Source organism: Electrona antarctica (assembly GCF_951216825.1).
Source record: "Electrona antarctica genome assembly, chromosome: 5".
In the NCBI taxonomy this organism is placed as follows: domain Eukaryota; kingdom Metazoa; phylum Chordata; class Actinopteri; order Myctophiformes; family Myctophidae; genus Electrona; species Electrona antarctica.
In genome coordinates this window covers 1679195-1703541 of record NC_136810.1, presented here as the reverse complement: position 1 = coordinate 1703541, position 24347 = coordinate 1679195, and the positions used below count along the sequence as shown (strand labels likewise).

Below are 24347 nucleotides of genomic sequence, written 5' to 3'. Positions count from 1 at the left end.
ATCATCCTAAACAGGAATGTCCTGCTAATGACACGGAATGCCAAACATGCCGAACGCCTTAGCTCGGGCTGCCAGCTATTCTATCCCTGGGCTTGATCATCGGTGTCGATGGCATAGACACGGGGACCCTGACAGGAATGTACCCAAAGTTATGCACCGGCTTGGGTGCGGACGGTGCAACGACCGTATGCCGTTAAGCTAGCACACAATGCTGTGCCATTCTCCTTGAAAACCCCACGGAAAATTCCACTTCCACTGGTGGACCAGATCAGGCTACAACGCATGGAGAGCCTGGGCGTCATCAGCCGTGTGGTGGGGCCAACCGACTGGTGCGCCGGCATGGTGGTCGGGCCTAAAAAGGACAGTAAGCTTGTGTGCTAAAGAAATATATGTGCTGTGAAAAGTAAATATTTCCGTCAGTAGAGCAGAGCCTTGGAACACTGGCTGGAGCGACGCTCTTCAGTAAACTAGATGCCAACAGGGGCTTCTGGCAAGTATACACCACATTCATTACAACCTTTGGGGCGGTTTCATTTCAACCGTCTGCCATTTGGCATTGCCTCAGCACCCGGACATGTTCAGTGCATGATGGCTGAGGTCATTGAAGGACTAGTGGGTGTGGTCTGCCACATTGACGACCTGTTGGTGTGGGGGCGGGACCAAAAGGAGCATCGACTGCATGCTGTGCTACAGCGTGTACAGAAAGCAGGCATCACAAGGTTGAATGTGGATCAGTGTGAGCTCTCCAAGGCTGAGCTGTCGTGCGTGGGGCACATCGTGTCCGCCGCGGGCATCCGCCCTGATCCAAGGAAGATGGCGGCTGTGTTGGGAGATGAAAGAGCCCACAAATGTAGCAGAGCTACGGAGCTTTCTTGGAATGGTCAACCAGCTGGGGAAGTTCTTGGAATGGTCAACTAGCTGGGGAAGTTCTTGGAATGGTCAACTAGCTGGGGAAGTTCTTGGAATGGTCAACCAGCTGGGGAAGTTCTTGGAATGGTCAACTAGCTGGGGAAGTTCTTGGAATGGTCAACCAGCTGGGGAAGTTCTTGGAATGGTCAACTAGCTGGGGAAGTTCTTGGAATGGTCCACTAGCTGGGGAAGTTCTTGGAATGGTCCACTAGCTGGGGAAGTTCTTGGAATGGTCCACTAGCTGGGGAAGTTCTTGGAATGGTCAACTAGCTGGGGAAGTTCTTGGAATGGTCCACTAGCTGGGGAAGTTCTTGGAATGGTCAACCAGCTGGGGAAGTTCTTGGAATGGTCAACTAGCTGGGGGAGTTCTTGGAATGGTCAACTAACTGGGGAAGTTCTTGGAATGGTCAACCAGCTGGGGAAGTTCTTGGAATGGTCAACTAGCTGGGGAAGTTCTTGGAATGGTCCACTAGCTGGGGAAGTTCTTGGAATGGTCCACTAGCTGGGGAAGTTCTTGGAATGGTCCACTAGCTGGGTAAGTTCTTGGAATGGTCAACCAGCTGGGGAAGTTCTTGGAATGGTCAACTAACTGGGGAAGTTCTTGGAATGGTCAACCAGCTGGGGAAGTTCTTGGAATGGTCAACTAACTGGGGAAGTTCTTGGAATGGTCAACTAGATTCAAGATTCAAGATTCAAGAATTTATTTGCCATGTCAACAAGTTGATAGGAATTTGTCTTGGTTCATACTCAACATATACAGACAACCATAGATACAAAAACAAAAAGGACAATACAATACAAAAACCAGCAGCATAGGGAATTACATTGTTTTTAAAGTGCACTATGCATATTGCTACATATACATACATCTAGTTCAGATGTCTAATGGCTACGAGGTAAGTGCTATCTCTGAAGCGAGATGTTGAGCTCTTGATGCTTCTATATCTCCTGCCTGATGGGAGGAGATTGAAGAGGTAATGTGCAGGGTGAGAGTTGTCTGCAATGATTTGTTTTGCCTTCCTAATTATTCTGGTGGAATAGAGTGAGGAAAGTGTAGGGAGGCTACATCCAATGGTTTTTGATGCGCGACGTACTACTCTTTCCAGCTTTGATTTGTCTTGAGAGGTTGTGTGACCAAACCAGACAAGCATGGAGAAGGTAAGAACACTTTCAATAGTGGCCCTATAGAAGTGAGTCATGGCTGTTTGGCTGACTTTAAACTTCTTAAGCTGCCGCAGAAAATAGAGACGCTGGTGTGATTTGCTTATTATGAGACTGGTGTTGAGATCCCATGATAAGGATTCATGGATGGTGGTCCCTAGGAACCGGAAGGAGGAGACTCTTTCTACCTCTTCCCCATTGATGAAGAGGGGGGGGAGGGGACTCGAGATTTTCTTCCTAAAGTCTATGAACATCTCTTTGGTTTTAGAGATGTTTAGAATCAAGTTGTAACTCTCACACCATCTCACCAGCTCCTCTACTGCTCTGCGGTAGTCGGATTCATCCTCGTTGGTAATAACTAGCTGGGGAAGTTCTTGGAATGGTCAACTAACTGGGGAAGTTCTTGGAATGGTCAACCAGCTGGGGAAGTTCTTGGAATGGTCAACTAACTGGGGAAGTTCTTGGAATGGTCAACTAGATTCAAGATTCAAGATTCAAGAATTTATTTGCCATGTCAACAAGTTGATAGGAATTTGTCTTGGTTCATACTCAACATATACAGACAACCATAGATACAAAAACAAAAAGGACAATACAATACAAAAACCAGCAGCATAGGGAATTACATTGTTTTTAAAGTGCACTATGCATATTGCTACATATACATACATCTAGTTCAGATGTCTAATGGCTACGAGGTAAGTGCTATCTCTGAAGCGAGATGTTGAGCTCTTGATGCTTCTATATCTCCTGCCTGATGGGAGGAGATTGAAGAGGTAATGTGCAGGGTGAGAGTTGTCTGCAATGATTTGTTTTGCCTTCCTAATTATTCTGGTGGAATAGAGTGAGGAAAGTGTAGGGAGGCTACATCCAATGGTTTTTGATGCGCGACGTACTACTCTTTCCAGCTTCGATTTGTCTTGAGAGGTTGTGTGACCAAACCAGACAAGCATGGAGAAGGTAAGAACACTTTCAATAGTGGCCCTATAGAAGTGAGTCATGGCTGTTTGGCTGACTTTAAACTTCTTAAGCTGCCGCAGAAAATAGAGACGCTGGTGTGATTTGCTTATTATGAGACTGGTGTTGAGATCCCATGATAAGGATTCATGGATGGTGGTCCCTAGGAACCGGAAGGAGGAGACTCTTTCTACCTCTTCCCCATTGATGAAGAGGGGGGGAGGGGACTCGAGATTTTCTTCCTAAAGTCTATGAACATTTCTTTGGTTTTAGAGATGTTTAGAATCAAGTTGTAACTCTCACACCATCTCACCAGCTCCTCTACTGCTCTGCGGTAGTCGGATTCATCCTCGTTGGTAATAACTAGCTGGGGAAGTTCTTGGAATGGTCAACTAGCTGGGGAAGTTCTTGGAATGGTCAACTAACTGGGGAAGTTCTTGGAATGGTCAACTAGCTGGGGAAGTACTTGGAATGGTCAACTAGCTGGGGAAGTTCTTGGAATGGTCAACTAACTGGGGAAGTTCTTGGAATGGTCAACTAGCTGGGGAAGTTCTTGGAATGGTCAACTAGCTGGGGAAGTTCTTGGAATGGTCAACTAACTGGGGAAGTTCTTGGAATGGTCCACTAGCTGGGGAAGTTCTTGGAATGGTCAACTAGCTGGGGAAGTTCTTGGAATGGTCAACTAGCTGGGGAAGCTATTGGAATGGTCAACTAGCTGGGGAAGTTCTTGGACTGATTTGATTGAGCAAGACACTGAACCCCTAATTGCTCCTGATGTGCTGTTTGGTGCCTTGCATGGTTTCTGCCGCCATCGGTGTATGAATGTGTGTGTGAATGGGTGAATTGATGCACAATCTCTGTAAAGCGCCTTGGATAAAGGCACTATATAAATGCACCATTTACCATTTACCATTTATTACTGATTATACCAACAGGTCGTTTCGAGGAAGCAATCTGATTGGTTGAAACAGCCTTCTAGCCGTGTTTCAAACGAGCACCACTCAAAACAAAGAATTCAGCTGCTCTCGGTGGCTAGGCTAGCTATAGTTTATTGGGACATTTGTGGTCATAGTGACTACATCTGTCATTAAAAAAATATGTTTTTTTCAGTGATTTTCTTAGTTTTAAGGGTAACTGTTGTATAATTGCAATATTACACTAAGGTACGTTTCAATGCACACTTCTGCGTTGCTTTGGGAACTCGCCCTGCGGGCTCGTTCCTGCAGCACCACAGGTGGTCATTAATGACGTTAAACCAGCCCCTCTCGTGTAATATTACTTAAATCACTACTGCCTTATGCTCCCTTATTGTCTTTGAGAGGCGTGTGTGTGTGTGTGTGTGTGTGTGTGTGTGTGTGTGTGTGTGTGTGTGTGTGTGTGTGTGTGTGTGTGTGTGTGTGTGTGTGTGTGTGAGAGTGGTGCACTCCTTCCTGTTTGTGTTAAATTAGTGTAATTAAGTTGCAGCTGTTTATGCCATGCACATACAGACGGACATATACGCACGCACGCACGCACACACACACACACACACACACACACACACACACACACACACACACACACACACACACACACACACACACACACACACACACACACACACACAGTGCATAATGCATCTTAGATGCATAATACATTATTTTTCATCCTAATTGAGTGTAATCATAAAATAACATATGACATTAAATCCAGCTGGTCGCTGTGTCTGTTTGCTGTTCCACAGTAAATATTGACTTGGTTAGAGGTTTGTTTGCATTGCTTATACAATGTACATGTACAATATCATGTAATATATTGTTTCATGTAATATATTGGTTCATGTAATATATTGGTTCATGTAATATATTGGTTCATGTAATATATTGGTTCATGTAATATATTGCTTCATGCTGTTCCTTTGCCTGACCTCTCTCTGTTATGCAGCAGTTTGTGATTTACATTATTCATGTTGTGTAACTGTAATACTTTCATTGTGACTGACAGAGTTATAATAGCACACTATTAAATTGTAAGAATCGGTGGAGAATGCGGGGAGTAGAGGAACATCAAAGAGGACGAGGAGCTGCTGAATGACCTTGACTGCTTGGCCGTGTTTGCAGCTGAACATTGATATACTGTAGCATATTGACAACGTCATAAACCAACAGCGACACATCAGAAACGCTCCCTATTGATTATCAGTCACCATCACAGATCAATCAATTTACATGCAGCTCCCGCCTACTAAGTTTGACAGCAGAATGAGGTCATCGTATATAAAATATTGTGGTTCTTAGTGTTGTTTGATTTTGTCTGATGGATATGAGTATAACTTTGAGTGACTTTATATGGAATTATATGGACTTTACAGTGTGATACATCTGGCAAACTAGGGGATTTATTGACATCTCAGCCATTTTGATCCTTCTCAGTTATGACAGACATTTTTGGCATGATATTGATAAAGACTCCATACAGCAAGACATCAAGTCTCCAGTTCAAATTGGCCCTTGAGCTGTTTTTAGGCATGGAGATCAGAAGTTATACGGGGGCTGTGGTGGCTCAGGGGTAGAGTTTCCAGATGGTAACCGCAAGGTCGCCAGTTCGAACCCGGGCTCCCCCAGAGTTAGTGTCGAAGTGTCCTTGAGCAAGACACTGAACCCCTAATTGCTCCTGATGTGCTGGTTGGTACCTTGCATGGTTTCCGCCGCCATCAGTGTATGAATGTGTGTGTGAATGGGTGAATGTAATGCACAATTTATGTAAAGCGCCTTGGATAAAGGCGCTATATAAATGCACCATTTACCATTTACCATTTACATTAAGTTAGTAACAGTACCTCAATATTTCAAGCTGGAGGAACAACATATTTTTAGATGGGGGTCGGTGGCCAATTACATAATAATCTTGGGGGTTCTTGACATGAAAATGTTTGAGAACCACTGACACAGAAACATAGGGATTTCAGAAAACTGTCAGGATTTAGAAGACATTTGTAGAATCGCCCTCAGGTCAAAATGGGTTAAACCGATTATCGGACGATTATTTTTACTGTAGTCACTGCACTTCGTCTTTATAGGGCAGAATAGTGGGCTTGATACTTGAGCCCATAATAATAATAATAGATAAAGAATACATACAGCACAATAACTACAGCATGCTGTGAGTTCCTTGGTTAGGTCCTGTTAACATCATTTGAAACATAAAAAGCAGCCCAGGCCTATCTGTGGTCGTCCCTGGCAACACAGCCTTCAGCAGCTCAACAAAAGCTGATTGTAGCTACTGAGAAGAGAGGCTGTTTAGTGCTTTGAGACTCCAGGGGAGTCTTTGTGAGTCTTTCCACTCTTTCTCTAGCACTTTCTCTAGCAGGATTATTTCTTATATCTAGCCAGACAGCTAGAACTTCCATTATCTATTATTCTATCATTCCATCTCCGTCCTTTCAAGAACCTTACAGTACTGTACATAGGCCTACATTCCTTTCCCTCCTTACAAGACCCGTCTATTTATATCATTTTGCATTCTCTCATAAAACTCTTCAACTTTGATGCAATGGAAAAACATTCAGTTGAATCTATTGTTGTGTTTAGAGAGAGAGAGAGAGAGAAAGAGAGAGAGAGAGAGAGAGAGAGAGAGATCACACATAAGTAAACACAAAATGATTAATTAAAAGGGCATGCACACTTAGTGAAATGAGAGGACTTGTCTAATTTGAATTATTTACCGTTCATTAGGCATAGATTTTAAGATTATTGAGATTAATTAAGGCTTTTAATCCATTAGTCTCTGCTTTGCAGATCTATGTCGTTTTAAATTGTATCACATTTTGTCAGAATGAACACACATCTCATTTAACCCTTTAGTTTAGAAGACCTAGAGAGGACATGACACTCTGTCTCTCTAGTCTGTCTCTAGTCTGTCTCTAGTCTGTCTCTCTAGTCTGTCTCTCTAGTTTGTCACAACTCGAGTTGGCTTTGTACAAGGCTTAGAGGGTCTTTAAATAAATACTTTTTGAAATGTCTATGAGGAAAATGGACGACGCTCTATAGATCTGTTGTGTCTTGGGAGAGACCTCAGACTGAGGAAGGCCTCTATAGACAAATTCAGAAACGGGTCTCATGGTCGCAGCTTACGTATTTCCTGTACACTAACACTACAAAGATGCCCAGAACATCGGGATGAACCTGTGTAGTTTATGGCTGCTCCAACAGTAGTTGGCAACATTAAAAAACAAAAACGGAATGTCAAAATATCCATCGCAGGGTCTGAGACCAGAGCCATAGAGTAATGGTTGAGACGAAGCAGTGAAAGGTCCTGAAAGATACATAACGTCAGTCTTACCCAATACCCAATCTTTCTGTTTTATGAACACAAGGCTGCTGTATACTTTATACCTCATACTTTAAATGCTTAGTATAAGCTGCGACCATGAGACCCGTTTCTGAATTCGTCTCGGAATAAGTGGTTAGTGAGGCTGGTTTGGGATAGATAGTGATGTCACAATTCAATTCCTTAGAGAAACAAACACCTCCACAATTGCATCTTGTTGTTCGACGGCAAAATGTATTCTTGTGCTCATTGTTTTTCCTCACACACTCTGATGTTCTATCTTCATCTCTCCCCTAGAGACATAAGGGTGAGGGGCGGCCAAGCACGGCATGGAATACAAATAGTATACTATGCCAGACGTAGTTTTTATATCTGCAGACTTCTAAATGTGGGAGGGTTCTGTGGGGAGACACAGGCCTACTGTAAGCAGCTGTGGACAGAAGTGGTTCTTAAACCTCTCTCTTCACCGGACGTTTGTAAGAGCTTTAGGCTTTAACCCATTTTATACAGGAACCCCTTTTGGTGTTTTAAGCATTATGTTATACTTTTAGTTATTGAAAAATAGCAGACCTACAAGCTCGTAGCTTGTAGGTCTGCTATTTTTGAACAATCGTGAAAATGTGGCGCAAATCTTTGAATATATATTCTTTCAGAGCGAACGTTTTTAACTCAAATCGTCTCTGGAACAACATATTTTCAGATGATGGCATATTACATATTTTTGGGGTCCTTTTTTAAATTTCGACGTCAGGCCTAAATGTTGGTGAGTTTAACATTGTTTAATGCAATCAGACAGGACTTTTCTGTTTGGATGAATGGGCTGTCAAGGCCAGGAAGTAGTTTTTTGCCACTCAGTGGGCGTTCCCGCATAACTTCCAGGTACGATGATGTCACGCGCATACCCTGTATAAATGTGGAGGCGGTCCAATTTAACCCTGTCAGGGCTGCCGCAGTGAAATGATAAAGATGAGCATATGGTCTGATGATAAAGGTCTCCACACACCGGGCGCGAATCGGATGCAAATTCGGATTTTTAGCGGCGTTTCTCCATCGATTTTCCAAAAAACGCGGCCGGCGTGCAACCACCTTTACTTTTAAAAGTAACTAGTTGCATTACCTTTGGAGAAAGAGTTTAGAATACTTTGTGCTTTACTGAAAATGAAAAGCTTTGCTGCCATTCCTTGCTCAAGGGAGTCGTAGTCTAAGTAGTAATCTCTAAAGAACAGATTAGGAGCTATTGGAATGACAACATAAGCAGGGAGGAGCATCCCCTGGAATGTTAAAAGAGCACTTAATTCATTTAGGCCTGACATCGAAATTAAAAAATAAATTCTAAATCCTCCAGTTTTCTGAAATAAATATTTTCACGATTTTTCAAAAATAGCAGACCTACAAGCTCGTAGCGCGCCACTCGGTGGCACGCTATGAGCTTGTAGATCTGCTATTTTTCAATAGCTAAATTACAACATATAATGTTTAAAACACCAAAAGGGGTTCCCGCCCAAAATGGGTTAATTCACCCATTTTCTGATCTCGTCTTCGTATAATTGGCCCTCACTAAAATGGCACGTGGGAGTTGGATCTTTCCAACCGGGGGCGAAGATACCAGGCGAACCGTTTGCTTTGTTCGGGTCGTTCGCGCCGCGCCTGTTTTGCGCAATGTGTTGTCTTTGCATCGACTCTGTATGTAATCATGCCGCTCAAAGAATATAGAAAGAATATATATATACAAAGATTTGCGCCACAATTCTCTACCTTGTGATTACCATCCAGCCACTCTACCCCTGAGCCACCGCCGTCCCTCTGTTCGTTAGGTAATGTAAGGTAATTTTATTTATAAAGCGCAAACAGACAGAGTTCCTTTGAATTCCTCTCCCGAGTCCGATATGATGACTCTGGAGGAGACGAATGCTGAGTGAATGTGAAACGAGCCGATTCCAGAGATGGTTCCTATCTAATAAATACTAAGAGCTGTGTCTCTGTGTGCATGTGTCACATACCGTACACATACTAATTATCCCATTTAGACCTGAGGACGATTCTATACAAATGTCTTCTAAATCATGACAGTATTCTGAAAAACCCATGTTTCTTTGTCAGTGGTTCTCAAACTATTTCATGTCAAGGACCCCCAGGAATTTTCTGTATTTGGCCGCGGACCCCCATCTGAAAATATGTAGTTCCAGGGACCTCCCAGAAGCAAATATTTGAGTTCAAAACGTTCGCTTCCGAAAGAATTCAAAGATCTGCGCCACATTTTCACGATTAAAAAGAAATTGCAGATCTACAAGCTCGTAGTGCGGCACTCGGTGCCGCGCTATGAGCTTGTTGATCTGCTATTTTTCAACAGCTAAAGCATAACATAATGCTTAAAACACCAACAGGGTTCCCGTTCAGAATGGGTTAGGAAGAAAGAGGTGGATAAGTGTCCTTCTACGTACTGTACTCTACTGAAGGACAACGTTGTGTGGTTTACTCATTGAAAAGAGCAAAGTAAGCTTTGAGTTGAGTGGATTTGCAATGCTTTTATTGAGTGGGGAAATGGAGTTAGCCGACCTCCAAATAAAATAAGAGCTCTTCAGAAACTCTTCAGGCTCTGAAAGCCGAGTTCAAGTCGGTCTGTTGAAGACGGCATTGGAAGAGGAAGAAAGTGAGGCCGACTGAGAGAGGTTGAGAGATATGGATGCACAGCGTGTTCAACACAACAACTAAGATATCTTGGTTATTCAGTGGTTCTGTGGGGTTGTTGAGAAATGTATTCCCAGGTTGTATTAATATCCCCTGACTACTAGGTAGCACACCTAGTAGTCAGGGGATATTAATACAACCTGGGAATACATTTCTTACCAAGAATTGTCTTCACCAATGTTTTTGTAAAGGTGTCTACTAACATATCCCACATTGGTTTATATTCAACAACCCTAGGGGGATTTTTGACAGCTGCTGAAAGTTGGGGTACCATCAACAGCCAATATATGGCAAAATGTTCTAAATTTCTTTATGCTTTAAATAGCATGTGACGTGTCAAACTAGGGGGTTTTCATCATTCTGAATCCATTCCAAGCATTAGTTTTGCACAAAAAACACTCATTGGGCTAAAAATGCCCATAGCCGTCATCACAAATGTGATGAAGTCAGAAACATTTGGGCATATTTGGGCAAGTGGCTATGGCCAAACTAGGGAGTCTATGGCCAAACTACGGGTCAAACTAGGGGGTTTTCATGATTCTGAATCCATTACAAGCATTCGTTTTGCACGAAAAACACTCCTTGGGCTTAAAAAGGCCATAGACATCATCACAAATGTGATGAGGTCAGCACATTTGGGCACATTTGGGCAAGTGTCTATGGCCGTTTTTAGCCCAAGGAGTGTTTTTCGTGCAAAACTAATGCTTGGAATGGATTCAGAATGATGAAACCCCCCTAGTTTGACACGTCACATGCTATTTAAAGCATAATGAAATTTAGAACATTTTGCCTTATAATGATTGTTGATGGTACCCCAACTTTCAGCAGCTGTCAAACATTCCCCTAGGGTGGTTGAATATAAACCCATAAATGTGGGATATGTTAGTAGACACCTTTACAAAAACATTGGTGAAGACAATTCTTGGTAAGAAATGTTTTCCCAGATTTGACTGCATGGTAATACTGATAATATTCCGACTAATACAGTATACAGCACTGTTGCTGTAAAGGACATGTTCAGTCCCTATTCGTTAGGTAATGTAAGGTAATTGTATTTATAAAGCGCCTTTCAAAACAGTTGTTGACAGGTGCAACAGATGCATTTAAGCTGGATCTCCCTTGGTTGGCAGTTTAACAGCGGGGATAGTGAGAAGGATAGTGAGAAGACCTTTGTCTGAAGACCTGAGGACCTTTTGGACTGAAGTCGACTTTTTAAAAAAGGCTTATTTTTTTCTGAAAAACTATGTCTGTCAGTGGTGCTCAACCATTTTCATGTCAAGGACCCCCAGAATTATCTCTATTATTGGGCCACGGACCCCCATCTCAAAATATGTAGTTCCAGGGACCCCCCCCCCCAGAAGCCAATATTTTAGTTAAAAATGTTCTGCTCTGAAATATATATATATTCAAAGATTTGCGCCACATTTTCGCGACTTTTCAAAAATAGCAGACCTACAAGCTCGTAGCGCGCCACTCGGTGGCGTGCTATGAGCTTGTAGGTCTGCTATTTTTCAATAGCTAAAGTATAACATAATGCTTTAAACACCAAGAACGGGTTAATTTAGCCTAACCTATTATAGCACCGATTGACAAAGCTGTACATACTGTAGCACATTTCAGATTATGTGTTGCAATATGCAGTAGCACTGAAATAGTTCCCCCTGTGATTACAAGCAAAAGAACCACTTCTAATAGTGTCTAATACACCATTTGTTTTTAGTGTGTGCAGTCTTAGCAGACAACTCAAGACAGACATGTGCTCTTTAAGCTAATGAAGTTATACTTTAGCTATTAAAACATAGCAGATCTACAAGCTTTAGTGCCGCGCTACGAGCTTGTAGATCTGCTACATTTGAAAGATCGTGAAAATGTGGTGCAAATCTTTGAATATATATATTCTTTCAGAGCGTGGGAGGTCTCTGGAACAACAATATTTCCAGATGGGGGTCGGCGGCCAATTACATGTTTTCCAGTTTTTGGGGTCCTTTGAGAACCATTGTCATAGAAACACGTTTTTTCTGAAAACTGTCATGATTTAGAAAACATTTTCTAGAATCTGGTCTCAGGTCAAAATGGGTTAATCTGTTCACTCATGGGTTAAATCTCAATCTCCTCTGTGCTGTACCCCTCGTTTGTCCCCCAGTTAAACGGACCAAACGCTGAAAGCACTGTTTTATTTATGTATTTAATTGTCTCCACCAGGCCGAAGGCATGGGGAGAGAGTATGTTTTGCACTCTGTGTGTCCGTCCATGTGTCCGTGTGTCCGTCCGTCCGTCTGTGGACAGCTAATCTCTGGCTTGATCGCAGCCATACTCTCTGCACTTACTTGCTTATGGTAGCAAGCAAGTTACCCAGTTTTATTTATGTATTTAATTGTCTCCACCAGGCCGAAGGCATGGGGAGAGAGTATGTTTTGCACTCTGTGTGTCCGTCCATGTGTCCGTCCATGTGTCCGTCCGTCCGTCTGTGGACAGCTAATCTCTGGCTTGATCGCAGCCATACTCTCTGCACACACACTCCCTGAATGCCACAGTTGAACCTCTGCCCCACGGTTGGCCTCACATTGGCCTCTTATTTTGTTATAATGTGACCAGATTTGACTGAGAGACTGCCATCGCGCACATTACAGCTTTTCACCAGAAAAGCTCAAAATGAGTTAATATCACAGGCAGACTCTTCACATACTAGAGCATGTCTGAAATAAGTGTCAGAGCTGAAATCGACATGTAAATATGAAATAAATGCCCAAACATGTAGCTATTTGTAATGTTAGAGACCACAAAAGTGAACCTTTCAAGCCTGTTTTCTCAACTTGTTGTTTTCTGCAAGACATTACTCTATAAGCCATATCTCCAAAACTGGTGGGTCAAACTGAACAATCAATATGTCCATTTGAAGCTATGATTCCCTGCTTTCATAGGACATGAAAAAACGAAAATTCCAAAAAATCCAATGGCAGTCTCTCAGTCAAATTTAGTCACTAATGGTCCCATTCACATTCAAACTTGTTGTGAAGTTCGCTGAACATCCTAGACTGGATTCACTATAACGAGTCCTCCTGGACCGTACAGAGCTTTCAGGAGAAAAAAAGGGAAAAAAGAAAATCATTATTAGAAAAAGGATTATGAGAGAGAGATTAATTCTGCTCTTGTTTCAACTGTGTTTCAAAGCAGTGAACTAAACAACATCAGCTGAACTTAATTAGCCCGTCAAATAGTTGAATCTTGTCTCTGCTCTTCTCTCTCCTCTCAGCTGGAAGTGTCGACCATAGATCTGAGTGGCAACCTGGTCGAAGGCCCAGCGACGCTAGTAGTGACCGTCATCGACCAGAACGACAACAGGCCGATCTTCAAAGAGACGAGCTACACGGGACAGGTGCTGGAAGGATCCCCTACCGGTAGGTGACACTAGTTGGCCTATGAAATATGAACTCAGCTCAGCTCTCACTGCGCAAAAAGCATGGAATACGGATGTGTATATTACAGGAAACTCCCGTAAAACCTTCCAACAAACTCCGGTAAACTCCCGAATTGTACCATCACACCTGTATACAAGTAAGACGCGCAAACGCGGGAAGCGAACGCAGCTCGTAAATTGCAATAACAACAATTAGAATAAATTACGTACTTTTTAAGGTTTTTTTTAAGTTAAGTTTTTTTTAAATTAAATGTTTTTTCAAGTTATTTTTTTAGTGTGTGTATGTGTGCGTGCGTGCGTGTTTCTTTTTTAGGTTTTTTTTGGTAAAGTTTTTTCTTTAAGTTTCTTTTTAAGTTAAGTTTTTTTTTAAGTTAAGTTTTTTGTGTGTGTGCGTTTTTCCTTTTTAAGTTTTTTTTTAAGTTATTTTTTTTTTAAGTTAAGTTTTTTTTTAAGTTAAGTTTTTTGTGTGTCCGTTTTTCCTTTAAGTTTTTTTTTTAAGTTAAGTTTTTTTTTAAGTTAAGTTTTTGTGTGTGCGTTTTTCCTTTTTAAGTTTTTTTTAAGTTAAGTTTTTTTTTAAGTTAAGTTTTTTTTTAAGTTAAGTTTTTTGTGTGTGTGCGTTTTTCCTTTTTAAGTTTATTTTTTAAGTTACGTTTTTTTTTAAGTTACGTTTTTTTTTAAGTTAAGTTTTTTTTTAAGTTACGTTTTTTGTGTGTGTGTGCGTGCGTGCGTGTGTGTGTGTGTGTGTGTGCGTGCGTGCATGTGTGTGTGTGTGTGTTTTTGTGTGTGATACAGCTGCGCCCTCTGGTGGTGGGCGGGTGGTGTTACAGCGTGACACACACACACACAGACACACAGACACACAGACACACAGACGTGATCTGCTGGGTCTCATAGTAAATGCTCACTGCGTTCGCAATTACCGTATATTAACTGTATATGCTGCTAAACTTGAGGTTTACGGGAAAAATACAGAGCCCATAATGTGTTGTTAACTCCTCTTTTCACCCAGTGTCAGACTATGGAGAGACCATGTCTTTATGCTGGTAATATTGATGGCAGTTTTAAGGCCCATTTTTTTTTTAAATCTGCCAATTTCAGTAGTAGGCTGTGGCATTGATTACCAGAGCTTCTATATGCAGTCAGAGTCAAGCCTATGAGGTTACCATTGTGTAAAGATGTGCTATTACCTTGAAAAGGTCTTCAGGACTATCGATGTGGAGGTTGTATGAACCGTTCGTTTAACGTTTAAATAAAAATAGTAACATTCGTTGATTCTTATACATTTGTAGGGCCTTTCTGCCACATATATAAAACGTTTCTGTTATCCGTGCATAAGAAATCACATTCACTCACAGTAAATAAAAAGAACACAATCATTGTCGGCAGAAGAGACATCCAAGGTGGTCCTTAATGGGGTACTAAGGGCAACTATGTGTGCGCGAGTGTGAGTGCTAGTGTGTGTGTGTGTGTGTGTGTGTGTGTGTGTGTGTGTGTGTGTGTGTGTGTGTGTGTGTGTGTGTGTGTGCATGTTTATGGTGTAAACCAGTGGTTCCCAAACTTTGGAGGATGTGTGTGTACATGTGTGTGTGTACATGTGTGTGTGCATGGCTGCATGAGGGTGTGTGTGTGTGTGTGTGTACATGTGTGTGTGCGTGGCTGCATGAGGGTGTGTGTGTGTGTGTGTGTGTACATGTGTGTGTGCGTGGCTGCATGAGGGTGTGTGTGTGTGTGTGTGTACATGTGTGTGTGCATGGCTGCATGAGGGCGTGTGTGTGTGTGTGTACATGTGTGTGTGCATGGCTGCACGAGGGCGTGTGTGTGTGTGTGTGTACATGTGTGTGTGCATGGCTGCATGAGGGTGTGTGTGTGTGTGTGTGTACATGTGTGTGTGCATGGCTGCATGAGGGTGTGTGTGTCTACATGTGTGTGTGTGTGGCTGCATGAGGGTGTGTGTGTCTACATGTGTGTGTGCGTGGCTGCATGAGGGTGTGTGTGTCTACATGTGTGTGTGTGTGTGTGTGTGTGTGTCTGTGCGTGGCTGCATGAGGGCGTGTGTGTGTGTGTCTGTGCGTGGCTGCATGAGGGCGTGTGTGTGTGTGTCTGTGCGTGGCTGCATGAGGGCGTGTGTGTGTGTGTCTGTGCGTGGCTGCATGAGGGTGTGTGTGTGTGTCTACATGTTTGTGTGTGTGCGTGGCTGCATGAGGGCGTGTGTGTGTGTCTACATGTTTGTGTGTGTGCGTGGCTGCATGAGGGTGTGTGTGTGTGTGTGTGTGCGTGGCTGCATGAGGGTGTGTGTGTGTGTCTGTGCGTGGCTGCATGAGGGCGTGTGTGTGTGTGTCTGTGCGTGGCTGCATGAGGGTGTGTGTGTGTGTGTGTGTGTCTGTGCGTGGCTGCATGAGGGCGTGTGTGTGTGTGTGTGTGTGTGTGTGTGTGTGCGTGGCTGCCTGAGGGCGTGTGTGTGTGTACATGCAACCCTCTGTTGGTTAATGCTCACAGCCAATTAGCAGTGCTGACGGGGTGCTATAGGACAGTACACGGGGGACTCAACAATCGTAGTTGATTTGGAAAGAAAGGCTTTTTTGTCAATGCATTTTGCATGTGGGTAGTGGGTAGTGGGTAGGGGGTAGGGAGTAGTGGGTAGTGGATAGTGGATAGTGGGTAGGGGGTAGTGGATAGTGGGTAGGGGGTAGTGGATAGTGGATAGTGGGTAGGGGGTAGGGGGTAGTGGATAGTGGGTAGTGGATAGTGGATAGTGGATAGTGGATAGTGGGTAGTGGGTAGTGGGTAGTGGATAGTGGATAGTGGATAGTGGGTAGTGGGTAGTGTGTAGTGGGTAGTGAATTGCAAGGCAATAGAGCTGGGGTCGGGCCGACCTTTTCCAGCCCGACCCGGGCCCGTTACCGACAGCTTTGTGTCCGACCCGAATCGAGCCCGACCTTAATAATTAATACATGCGTCCGACCCTGGCCCGACACCGACCCCCCCCCCCCCCCCCTTGAGGAAGGCACTTTAATTATTACACTGACAGCAAGCATGTTATTGTTATAATGTACAGCGTGCCTTGCCTGACTGTTAAGTTTAGACATTATGCCACACTGTGTCTTGTAAATTACCATGAAACCATTTTATATCTACTACGCTGATTTATAAATAGTATAAAACAGCGCACCGCGCGCGCACAACAAACACACACACACGACACACACAAACACTCGTGCAGTCTAAAGCAGGGGTTCTCAACGTTTTTGGCCGGGGACCCCCAAAAATGCTTTGGCAACGTCTCGGGACCCCCGCCCCACCCCCTCCCGAACCCCAATATAAATTGACTGCTACAATAACCTTAATAATAGAGACAATACACCATAAATAAATACTGAAACCAGATATAATCATTAGGGAAGGTGTATGCATGTACTATGTGTACTTTATTTTTTTAATTTATTTGGGGACCCCCCAAAATAATTTGGCGACCCCCCCCCCCAAAAATAATTTGGCGACCCCCCCGAGGGGTCGCGACCCACGGGTTGAGAACCCCTGGTCTAAAGGGTCAAATGTGAAGCGAGGAATGCAGGCGTTGTTGCAACGACAGGTCTCCTCCAGGTCTGCTCCAGATCTGGATCAACGACAGGTCTCCTCCAGGTCTGCTCCAGATCTGGATCAACGACAGGTCTCCTCCAGGTCTGCTCCAGATCTGGATCAACGACAGGTCTCCTCCAGGTCTGCTCCAGATCTGGATCAACGACAGGTCTCCTCCAGGTCTGCTCCAGATCTGGATCAACGACAGGTCTCCTCCAGGTCTGCTCCAGATCTGGATCAACGACAGGTCTCCTCCAGGTCTGCTCCAGATCTGGATCAACGACAGGTCTCCTCCAGGTCTGCTCCAGATCTGGATCAACGACAGGTCTCCTCCAGGTCTGCTCCAGATCTGGATCAACGACAGGTCTCCTCCAGGTCTGCTCCAGATCTGGATCAACGACAGGTCTCCTCCAGGTCTGCTCAAGAGGGGCGCAACAACACAAGCGTAAAAAAAGCTAAACAGTATCCAGGTCTGGTGAGTCGTCGGTGTGTGCACGAAACGAGCAGCAGGCGCGCAACACATTCACAGGACCGCGCTCTCGTAAATACGCGTGCGTTGTTGCACCGCGACTGCTCCCCAGTGCTCCGCGCAAAAACGCAGGTCTCGCGTTTTTGCTCTTGAAAATGTTTCACTCTTTCTCACTGCATGTAAAGCACTTTGTAAGATCTCTCTCTGAGGGGTGCTATAAATAAGATGTACTTACTTACTTTATCAGAGTGTCATCATAGCACATATTGGTTGTAATATTCCACATATGGCATTAATGTGCATTAAGGTGTATATGATTGAAATAACACTCCCACTATTTTTAATCCTCATACCATCTGCAATATCGAGGAACTGATCCTGCTGTCTGGTGGCAGGCTTAAAGCTGAATTCCCCGAGACTTATTTTAATGAATAAAAGATTATTTTAAAGCCGTGAGTATGTTTGAGAGATATTTCACTTTCAAATGAAATCAACATTTAAGAAAATATATATAAAAAAAAGAAATGGAAAAAAGTAATTGAAAAATCACGGCCCCCCTCAGGACATTCTGATAAGTGATGAGAGAGCTGTGATTTTTTCATTCCTTTTTTAATTTAACTTTTTATATGATTTTCTGTTTATTTTATTTGAAAGTGGAAATCCCTTCAGGAGGTGTGTTTTGTTTGTTTATAGTATTTATATAAAGTGTTAATTAGCTCTATCTCTTATAGGATACACCGATACAGGATAAACAGGTACAATTAGAAGTCATCATCATTTTTCGACTGCGGTCGAAATCGTGGATTTCACAATATTACGCCAGACTTCCCGGTCCCTCATTGCCATCCCCAGTTCCTGCTTACTGATGCCTGTGTCCCTAGCGATGACATCATGTGTCCCTAGCGATGACATCATGTGTCCCTAGCGATGACATCATGTGTCCCTAGCGATGACATCATGTGTCCCTAGTGATGACATCAAGGAACGACAGTTTTGAGGCAGGACTCCAGAGAAGAAGGGAAGATATAACCCCATTGTCAGCTCTGTAGCAGTGGCCGGAAAACTGTGTTCTTCTGGATCGGACTAGTGAAGAAACACGGGGAAGGTTGCCATATATTAGATTAGTCGATGGGTGGACTAGTGAAGAAACACAGGGAAGGTTGCTGTATATTAGATTAGTCGATGGGTGGCTCTTCCAAGACAGATTTTGAAGGCGGGTGTAAGTGCCATCCAACCGATTCTCTAATTTCTTTGAAAGTGTCCATGTCTCGGAGCCATAGAATAGAATACAATTAGAATACATTTAGAAGTGGTAAAACAACTAAATGAGCAGATATACAATATGAACCACCTTAGCTGGTTCCTTTCTAGGCGAAGGAGCAGCGGTTCTACTCCGAGTCTCTCTCGTGTGACTGAACTTCTCACCCTATCTCTAAGGGAGATGCCAGCGGTGGCCGAACGGTTTGCGGAGCGGTCTTGTTATCGGAAGGTCGCCAGTACGTATCCCCGGACCGGCACGTTAAAATTACCACCGCTGAAGTGCCCTTGAGCAAGGCATTGAACCCCTACCATGAAATGTTCTATGAGCAGGGTCTGGTTGTAAACATGTTCGTCGAGCTTAGTCCATTCACCCTGGGTAAACAAAGAACTTTGCTTTGCTTAGCCACCCGTCGAAGAAAACTCATTTCGGCCGCTTGTATTCGCGACCTTATTCTTTCGGTCATGACCCACACTTCATGACCATAGGATAGAAATGTTAGGTGATTTTTTGTTTATATTATTCATGTACATAAAAATGTTATCACTCAGTAGGAACGAAGATTGCTCGGTAGACAGAGTGCCTTCTGGCTCAACTCTCTTTTCGTCACAACAGTGAGCGGTACAGCGACTGCAATACCGCCCCTGCAATCTACTTGTGTTCATCTTTGGCAGAATAGGAAATGTAAATACAGTAGGTTGTTTGTAAGAGGCTTCCAACAATTTGGGATGCCATAAAATCAGCTAAACGGCTTGCCAAATTCTGTGCAATCTCCTCTATACTATCGGTAGCCGCCAAATATGGTTTATTTATACCCCTGAAGGGCGTGTGGGTATTTGTCCAATAGCTCGCTGCATTGTGTACAGCAGCATGTTTATATTTGTGTCCTTGTATTGTATCTCGTAGTGTTATGTGGCCATAAATAAATTATGTGCGTAGAAGTTTTACTGAGTTTCATAGTGCTGGCCTGGGGTGATGGATCAGGGAAATTGAAAGAATGTAAATTTATACATTCTGCTAATTGGGGATTGTTCTTTTGCACCATGGGTCTTTTTGTACATTCAAATGTGTGAATAACCGCTTTCAAAAATAAGCATACAATAAAAAACAAACGGAACTGAAAAACGCATGTGGTACAGACGGAGGGCTCCATTTCCGTCACCGCTAAACCCCTTATCCCTAAAATGCTTTTTTGTACTATTTTGCAAAACATTTTTGAATAGTTAAAATGGCCAGTCAACAAGCTCACAACGTGTCAATGTAGATTGGCTAGTTGAACTATTCAAAAATGTTTTTCAAAATAGTAATAAAAAAAGGCAAAGAAGTTTATGGATAAGGGGTTTAGCGGTGACGAAAATGGAATTCTCCTTTAATTGGGCACAGGAATTGTAGCGACCCACATTTTAGTAAAACAAACAGTTCAACACGAAACAAACAAAATCATGTTAGTGTGAAAGAACACGTTGAAACTACTAATAATGTGACTAGAAGTAACACCAGAGACTTCAGTCTGGTGTCTGGAGAACAGTCCGTCCCGCCCACCAGGTGACCTGCTGTCCCACATTGTCTCATTATCAGTCTGGTGTCTGGAGAACAGTCCGTCCCGCCCACCAGCTGACCTGCTGTCCCACATTGTCTCATTATCAGACTTCAGTCTGGTGTCTGGAGAACAGTCCGTCCCGCCCACCAGGTGACCTGCTGTCCCACATTGTCTCATTATCAGACTTCAGTCTGGTGTCTGGAGAACAGTCCGTCCCGCCCACCAGGTGACCTGCTGTCCCACATTGTCTCATTATCAGCTCAACAGACTGATGAAGCAAAGGCAATGAATGCCCAAGGTAGCTGCTTTGGTTGGTGGCATTGTGGGCAGGATAAATTAGTTTTCTCTCGTGTGTGTGTGTGCGTGTGCGTGTGCGTGTGCGTGCGTGCGTGCGTGCGTGCGTGCGCGCGGTATATTAATAGTATTTGGATCGGTAAGCTTCCCAGCCGTTAAAACATTTATTTTTTTCTGTAATCACTTGGTTGAAATGGTGTTCATCCATCTCCTCTGTGTATTCATCGTCCGGCACACACACACACACACACACACACACACACACACACACACACACACACTGCACGCTGCTATAGCTAGAGGCAAAGCTTTGAAGCCCAAAGGCTGATGAAATTGTGTGATGAATGACGACCGATAATGGGCCTCATTCACACTGTGCAAAAACGTTTTATGCAAGATTGCGGGATTCGTCAATATATGTTTTTCCTTTCAATAGGCCGGTGTACTTGAAGCATACTCAATGTCTACCACACTACAATAGGCATTTTGTACAGAAAAATGACACCTTTGAAATTGTATTGAAGTAGAAATAAATTATTTGCAAAGGCTTATGCAAGGGCTTACTAGTGCTGACGTTGTTGTTGTTGTCACCCATACTTTGAACCCCGACTCTTCTCAATAGGCCTATCTCACAGCCCGCTTTCCACGCCCACTTCCGGTAAATAGTGGTGTCTTTAACATGAGCATTTACACGTTTGTTTCTCTGGAGAATCTAAGTACATTTTCTAATGTAAAAATGTGACAGACCAATATTATTATGAAGCAAACAAGATGGTAAATCAGGTCGAACACATAGAACAAACCTTACCTTTAGAAAACAAAAGTTGTAGACTTCTTAAATTACCTCTGTTAACATGTAGCGTCTATGGAGTGACGTCACGCTATCACCACTAACCCCGAAAGGGGGCGTATTTAGGGGGGCGGGGAAATTCTGTGAGATAGGCTTATTACAGTACCAGACAGTGTCCCCAGAACTTCCCACTAATTAAATGATAAAAACAACACTCTAAAACCGTGTGCGGACAGCTGGTCCGCTGGAGAATCGTCCGCTGTAGGTTGTACTCCAGAGATACGTCACTGGTAATAAACACGTGTGTGTCGGATCCGTATGTAAGCTTTCTAACATGTGAGTAAAAGGAAAAAAAAAGTTCATAGAATCTCGTCGCAATGTGATGTGTAGGTCCGCGTAGCTTGTACATCTGGCATTTTTCTCTTTTCTTTTAGAGACAATTTTAACTTGGTGATCTACAAGCTCATAGCGCGCCACCGAGTGGCGCGCTATGAGCTTGTAGGTCTGCTATTTTTGAAAAATCGAAGTACGACTGACATAGAAACATAGCTTTTTCAGAAAACTGTCAGGATGTAGAAGACATTTTTAGAATCTGATCTCAGGTCAGAATGGGTTAAAGTTGTTAAACCTGTGAATTGAATTACAATGATTCCGATTCACTAACATGCGTGGCGGTAAGAACAACATGGTCTATGATGCACACGTGTTGTAATCCAACGGTAATGTTGCCTGTCCACTTGTGTTTTGCGTAAAGTAAGAACATTTCTATCCACATATTAGTGAATATAAGGCCCGTTAGGATTAGAATGCAGCATGGTATGTGTGGTCATATGAGGGACATTCAAACCTCAATTCAATGAGACATTCTTAACAGTTTGAATTAATTCTGTTCCATGCCTTTCCTCCAGTAAGGCATCATTGATTTTCCTGAGCCTTCTTAACTGAGCGATCTTCTTGTGAATTACCACAGGGAGCCAAACGCATCACCCCACGGAGAGAAGATATGGAGGTCTAAATGGGCTTCATTTTCAATAGCCATTCCATCTGAATAGATGTGAATATTACTTTATTTCAATATTTCTGTGGTTTGGATTAAATGATTTTACTCTCTTATGGGATTCATGTGTCTTGCCATGCATGACTATATGGCTTGCCGTGGATGATTGACTATGGCTATGCAGATGAAAGGTTCAGCTTTACATTTAGAGTTAGAATCTCTCTAGAAAGAGGGATGTGGATCCTCCAAGGCTGGCAGATATGGAGGGAATCCAAGGTGATCATATGGGTCATCTCGGGTCTTCTCTGGTGGCCTTCCCACTACACTGCCAATATATTACAGAATGTCTATTCTCCTCTGCTCCAGCTAGTCTACACTTGGTCCCCCGTGAACTCTATCTTGATGATATCTGTGTCCCTCTCTGGGGTGATGGACGATGGAGACCTGGAAACCCTCAGAGACTAACCAGACAAACTATTCCATCGCTCTCTCGCTCTATACCCAAAAAAAAGAAGGCAATAAACTCTCTCTGGCTAGCCAGGATAGTGTGTATTACCAGCAGTCATAAAATACAGCTGGTGATATAAAAAAACATTAAATACAGACTGTTAGGCTTAATTTCATCGCATGAGGGTGCCAAAAATTATGATTCTACACTTTTTTTCTCTCGCTTGTAGATCTGTTCTTTTTGGCAAGCAGCAGCACCAAGTAACACTTTCTCCAATCCTATCCCAAGTAATACACTACTCCCTGTCCCCATGGCCTCGTCCCTCCTGTGCTGAAGCTTGCTGCCGTCACACACAACTAACGGCCCACGCCGCCCACCTCCAATCTTCCCTTCCTCTCCAGAATTCTCAGAAGAGCACATGCCTGCAAACTCACATATCTCCTGGACTCCAATAACCCTCATGAAACCTTCCAATACGGCTTCCATTCAATACACAGAAACAGCTCTTCTAAAGGTCACCAACGACACCCGCTGACACCGGTTTAATCTCCATCCTCATCCCCCCTCGACCTCAGCGCCACTTTGACACCATCAACCACTCCATCCTCATCTCACGCCTCCGGCCCTCCCTTGGAATAACTGACACTGCTCTCTCATTGCTATAAGATCATACCTTGCCGACCAACATTGATACAGTACATCCCCATCAACATTACTGCAACTCATGCACTGCCCCGGTTACCCACGGTGTCCCCCAGGGCTCAGTGCTTGGTCCGATCCTCTTCATCAATCACGTCTTACCAAATCGGACAGAGTGGCAGCGGCCCATTCCACCCCCACCATCTGACTGACAGACACAACATGAATGTTCCCATTCCACCCCCACCATCTGACTGACAGACACAACATGAATGCAAAAGAACTTTCTCTCACTCGACTGCAACCAACGCAACGCTGGCATGCAGCCAAGTATAAATCAGACATTAGACCTCGCCGAGTTGTGGCTGAAAAAGGGGTGTTTGATCTGATCTCCCTGCCTCGTGTGTTCTTGCATGTCGTGGGTGTTTGATCTCCCTGCCTCGTGTGTTCTTGCATGTCGTGGGTGTTTGATCTCCCTGCCTCGTGTGTTCTTGCATGTCGTGGGTGTTTGATCTCCCTGCCTCGTGTGTTCTTGCATGTCGTGGGTGTTTGATCTCCCTGCCTCGTGTGTTCTTGCATGTCGTGGGTGTTTGATCTCCCTGCCTCGTGTGTTCTTGCATGTCGTGGGTGTTTGATCTCCCTGCCTCGTGTGTTCTTGCATGTCGTGCCAACGTCGGCCCACGCCTTCCAAACGTTTGATTTTAGATTCTGCAAATAGTGTGGACTTGTTTACCTCACAGCGCTCTGGTAATGGATGTCGATGCGAGACAAGACGTAGGCCTATATACAGTACAGTAGGATATTGTGAGAGGCATAATTCATATTTAGAAAGTAATGAGTGTAGATACATTTTACGAATAGCCCTATATGCCGCACGGCTTACAATTCTACAAAA

General features: G+C 43.6%; 1 protein-coding gene across 1 annotated transcript in view; it reads left to right on the top strand.

Moving 5' to 3' along the window:
• Positions 1 to 24347, top strand: part of cdh13 (cadherin 13, H-cadherin (heart)) — a 245941-nt gene that overhangs the window by 43937 nt on the left and 177657 nt on the right. Inside the window, exon 4 of the mRNA XM_079500767.1 lies at positions 13277 to 13421. Coding sequence (XP_079356893.1) covers positions 13277 to 13421 — 145 coding nt within the window. The remainder of the gene's footprint in view (positions 1 to 13276; positions 13422 to 24347) is intronic.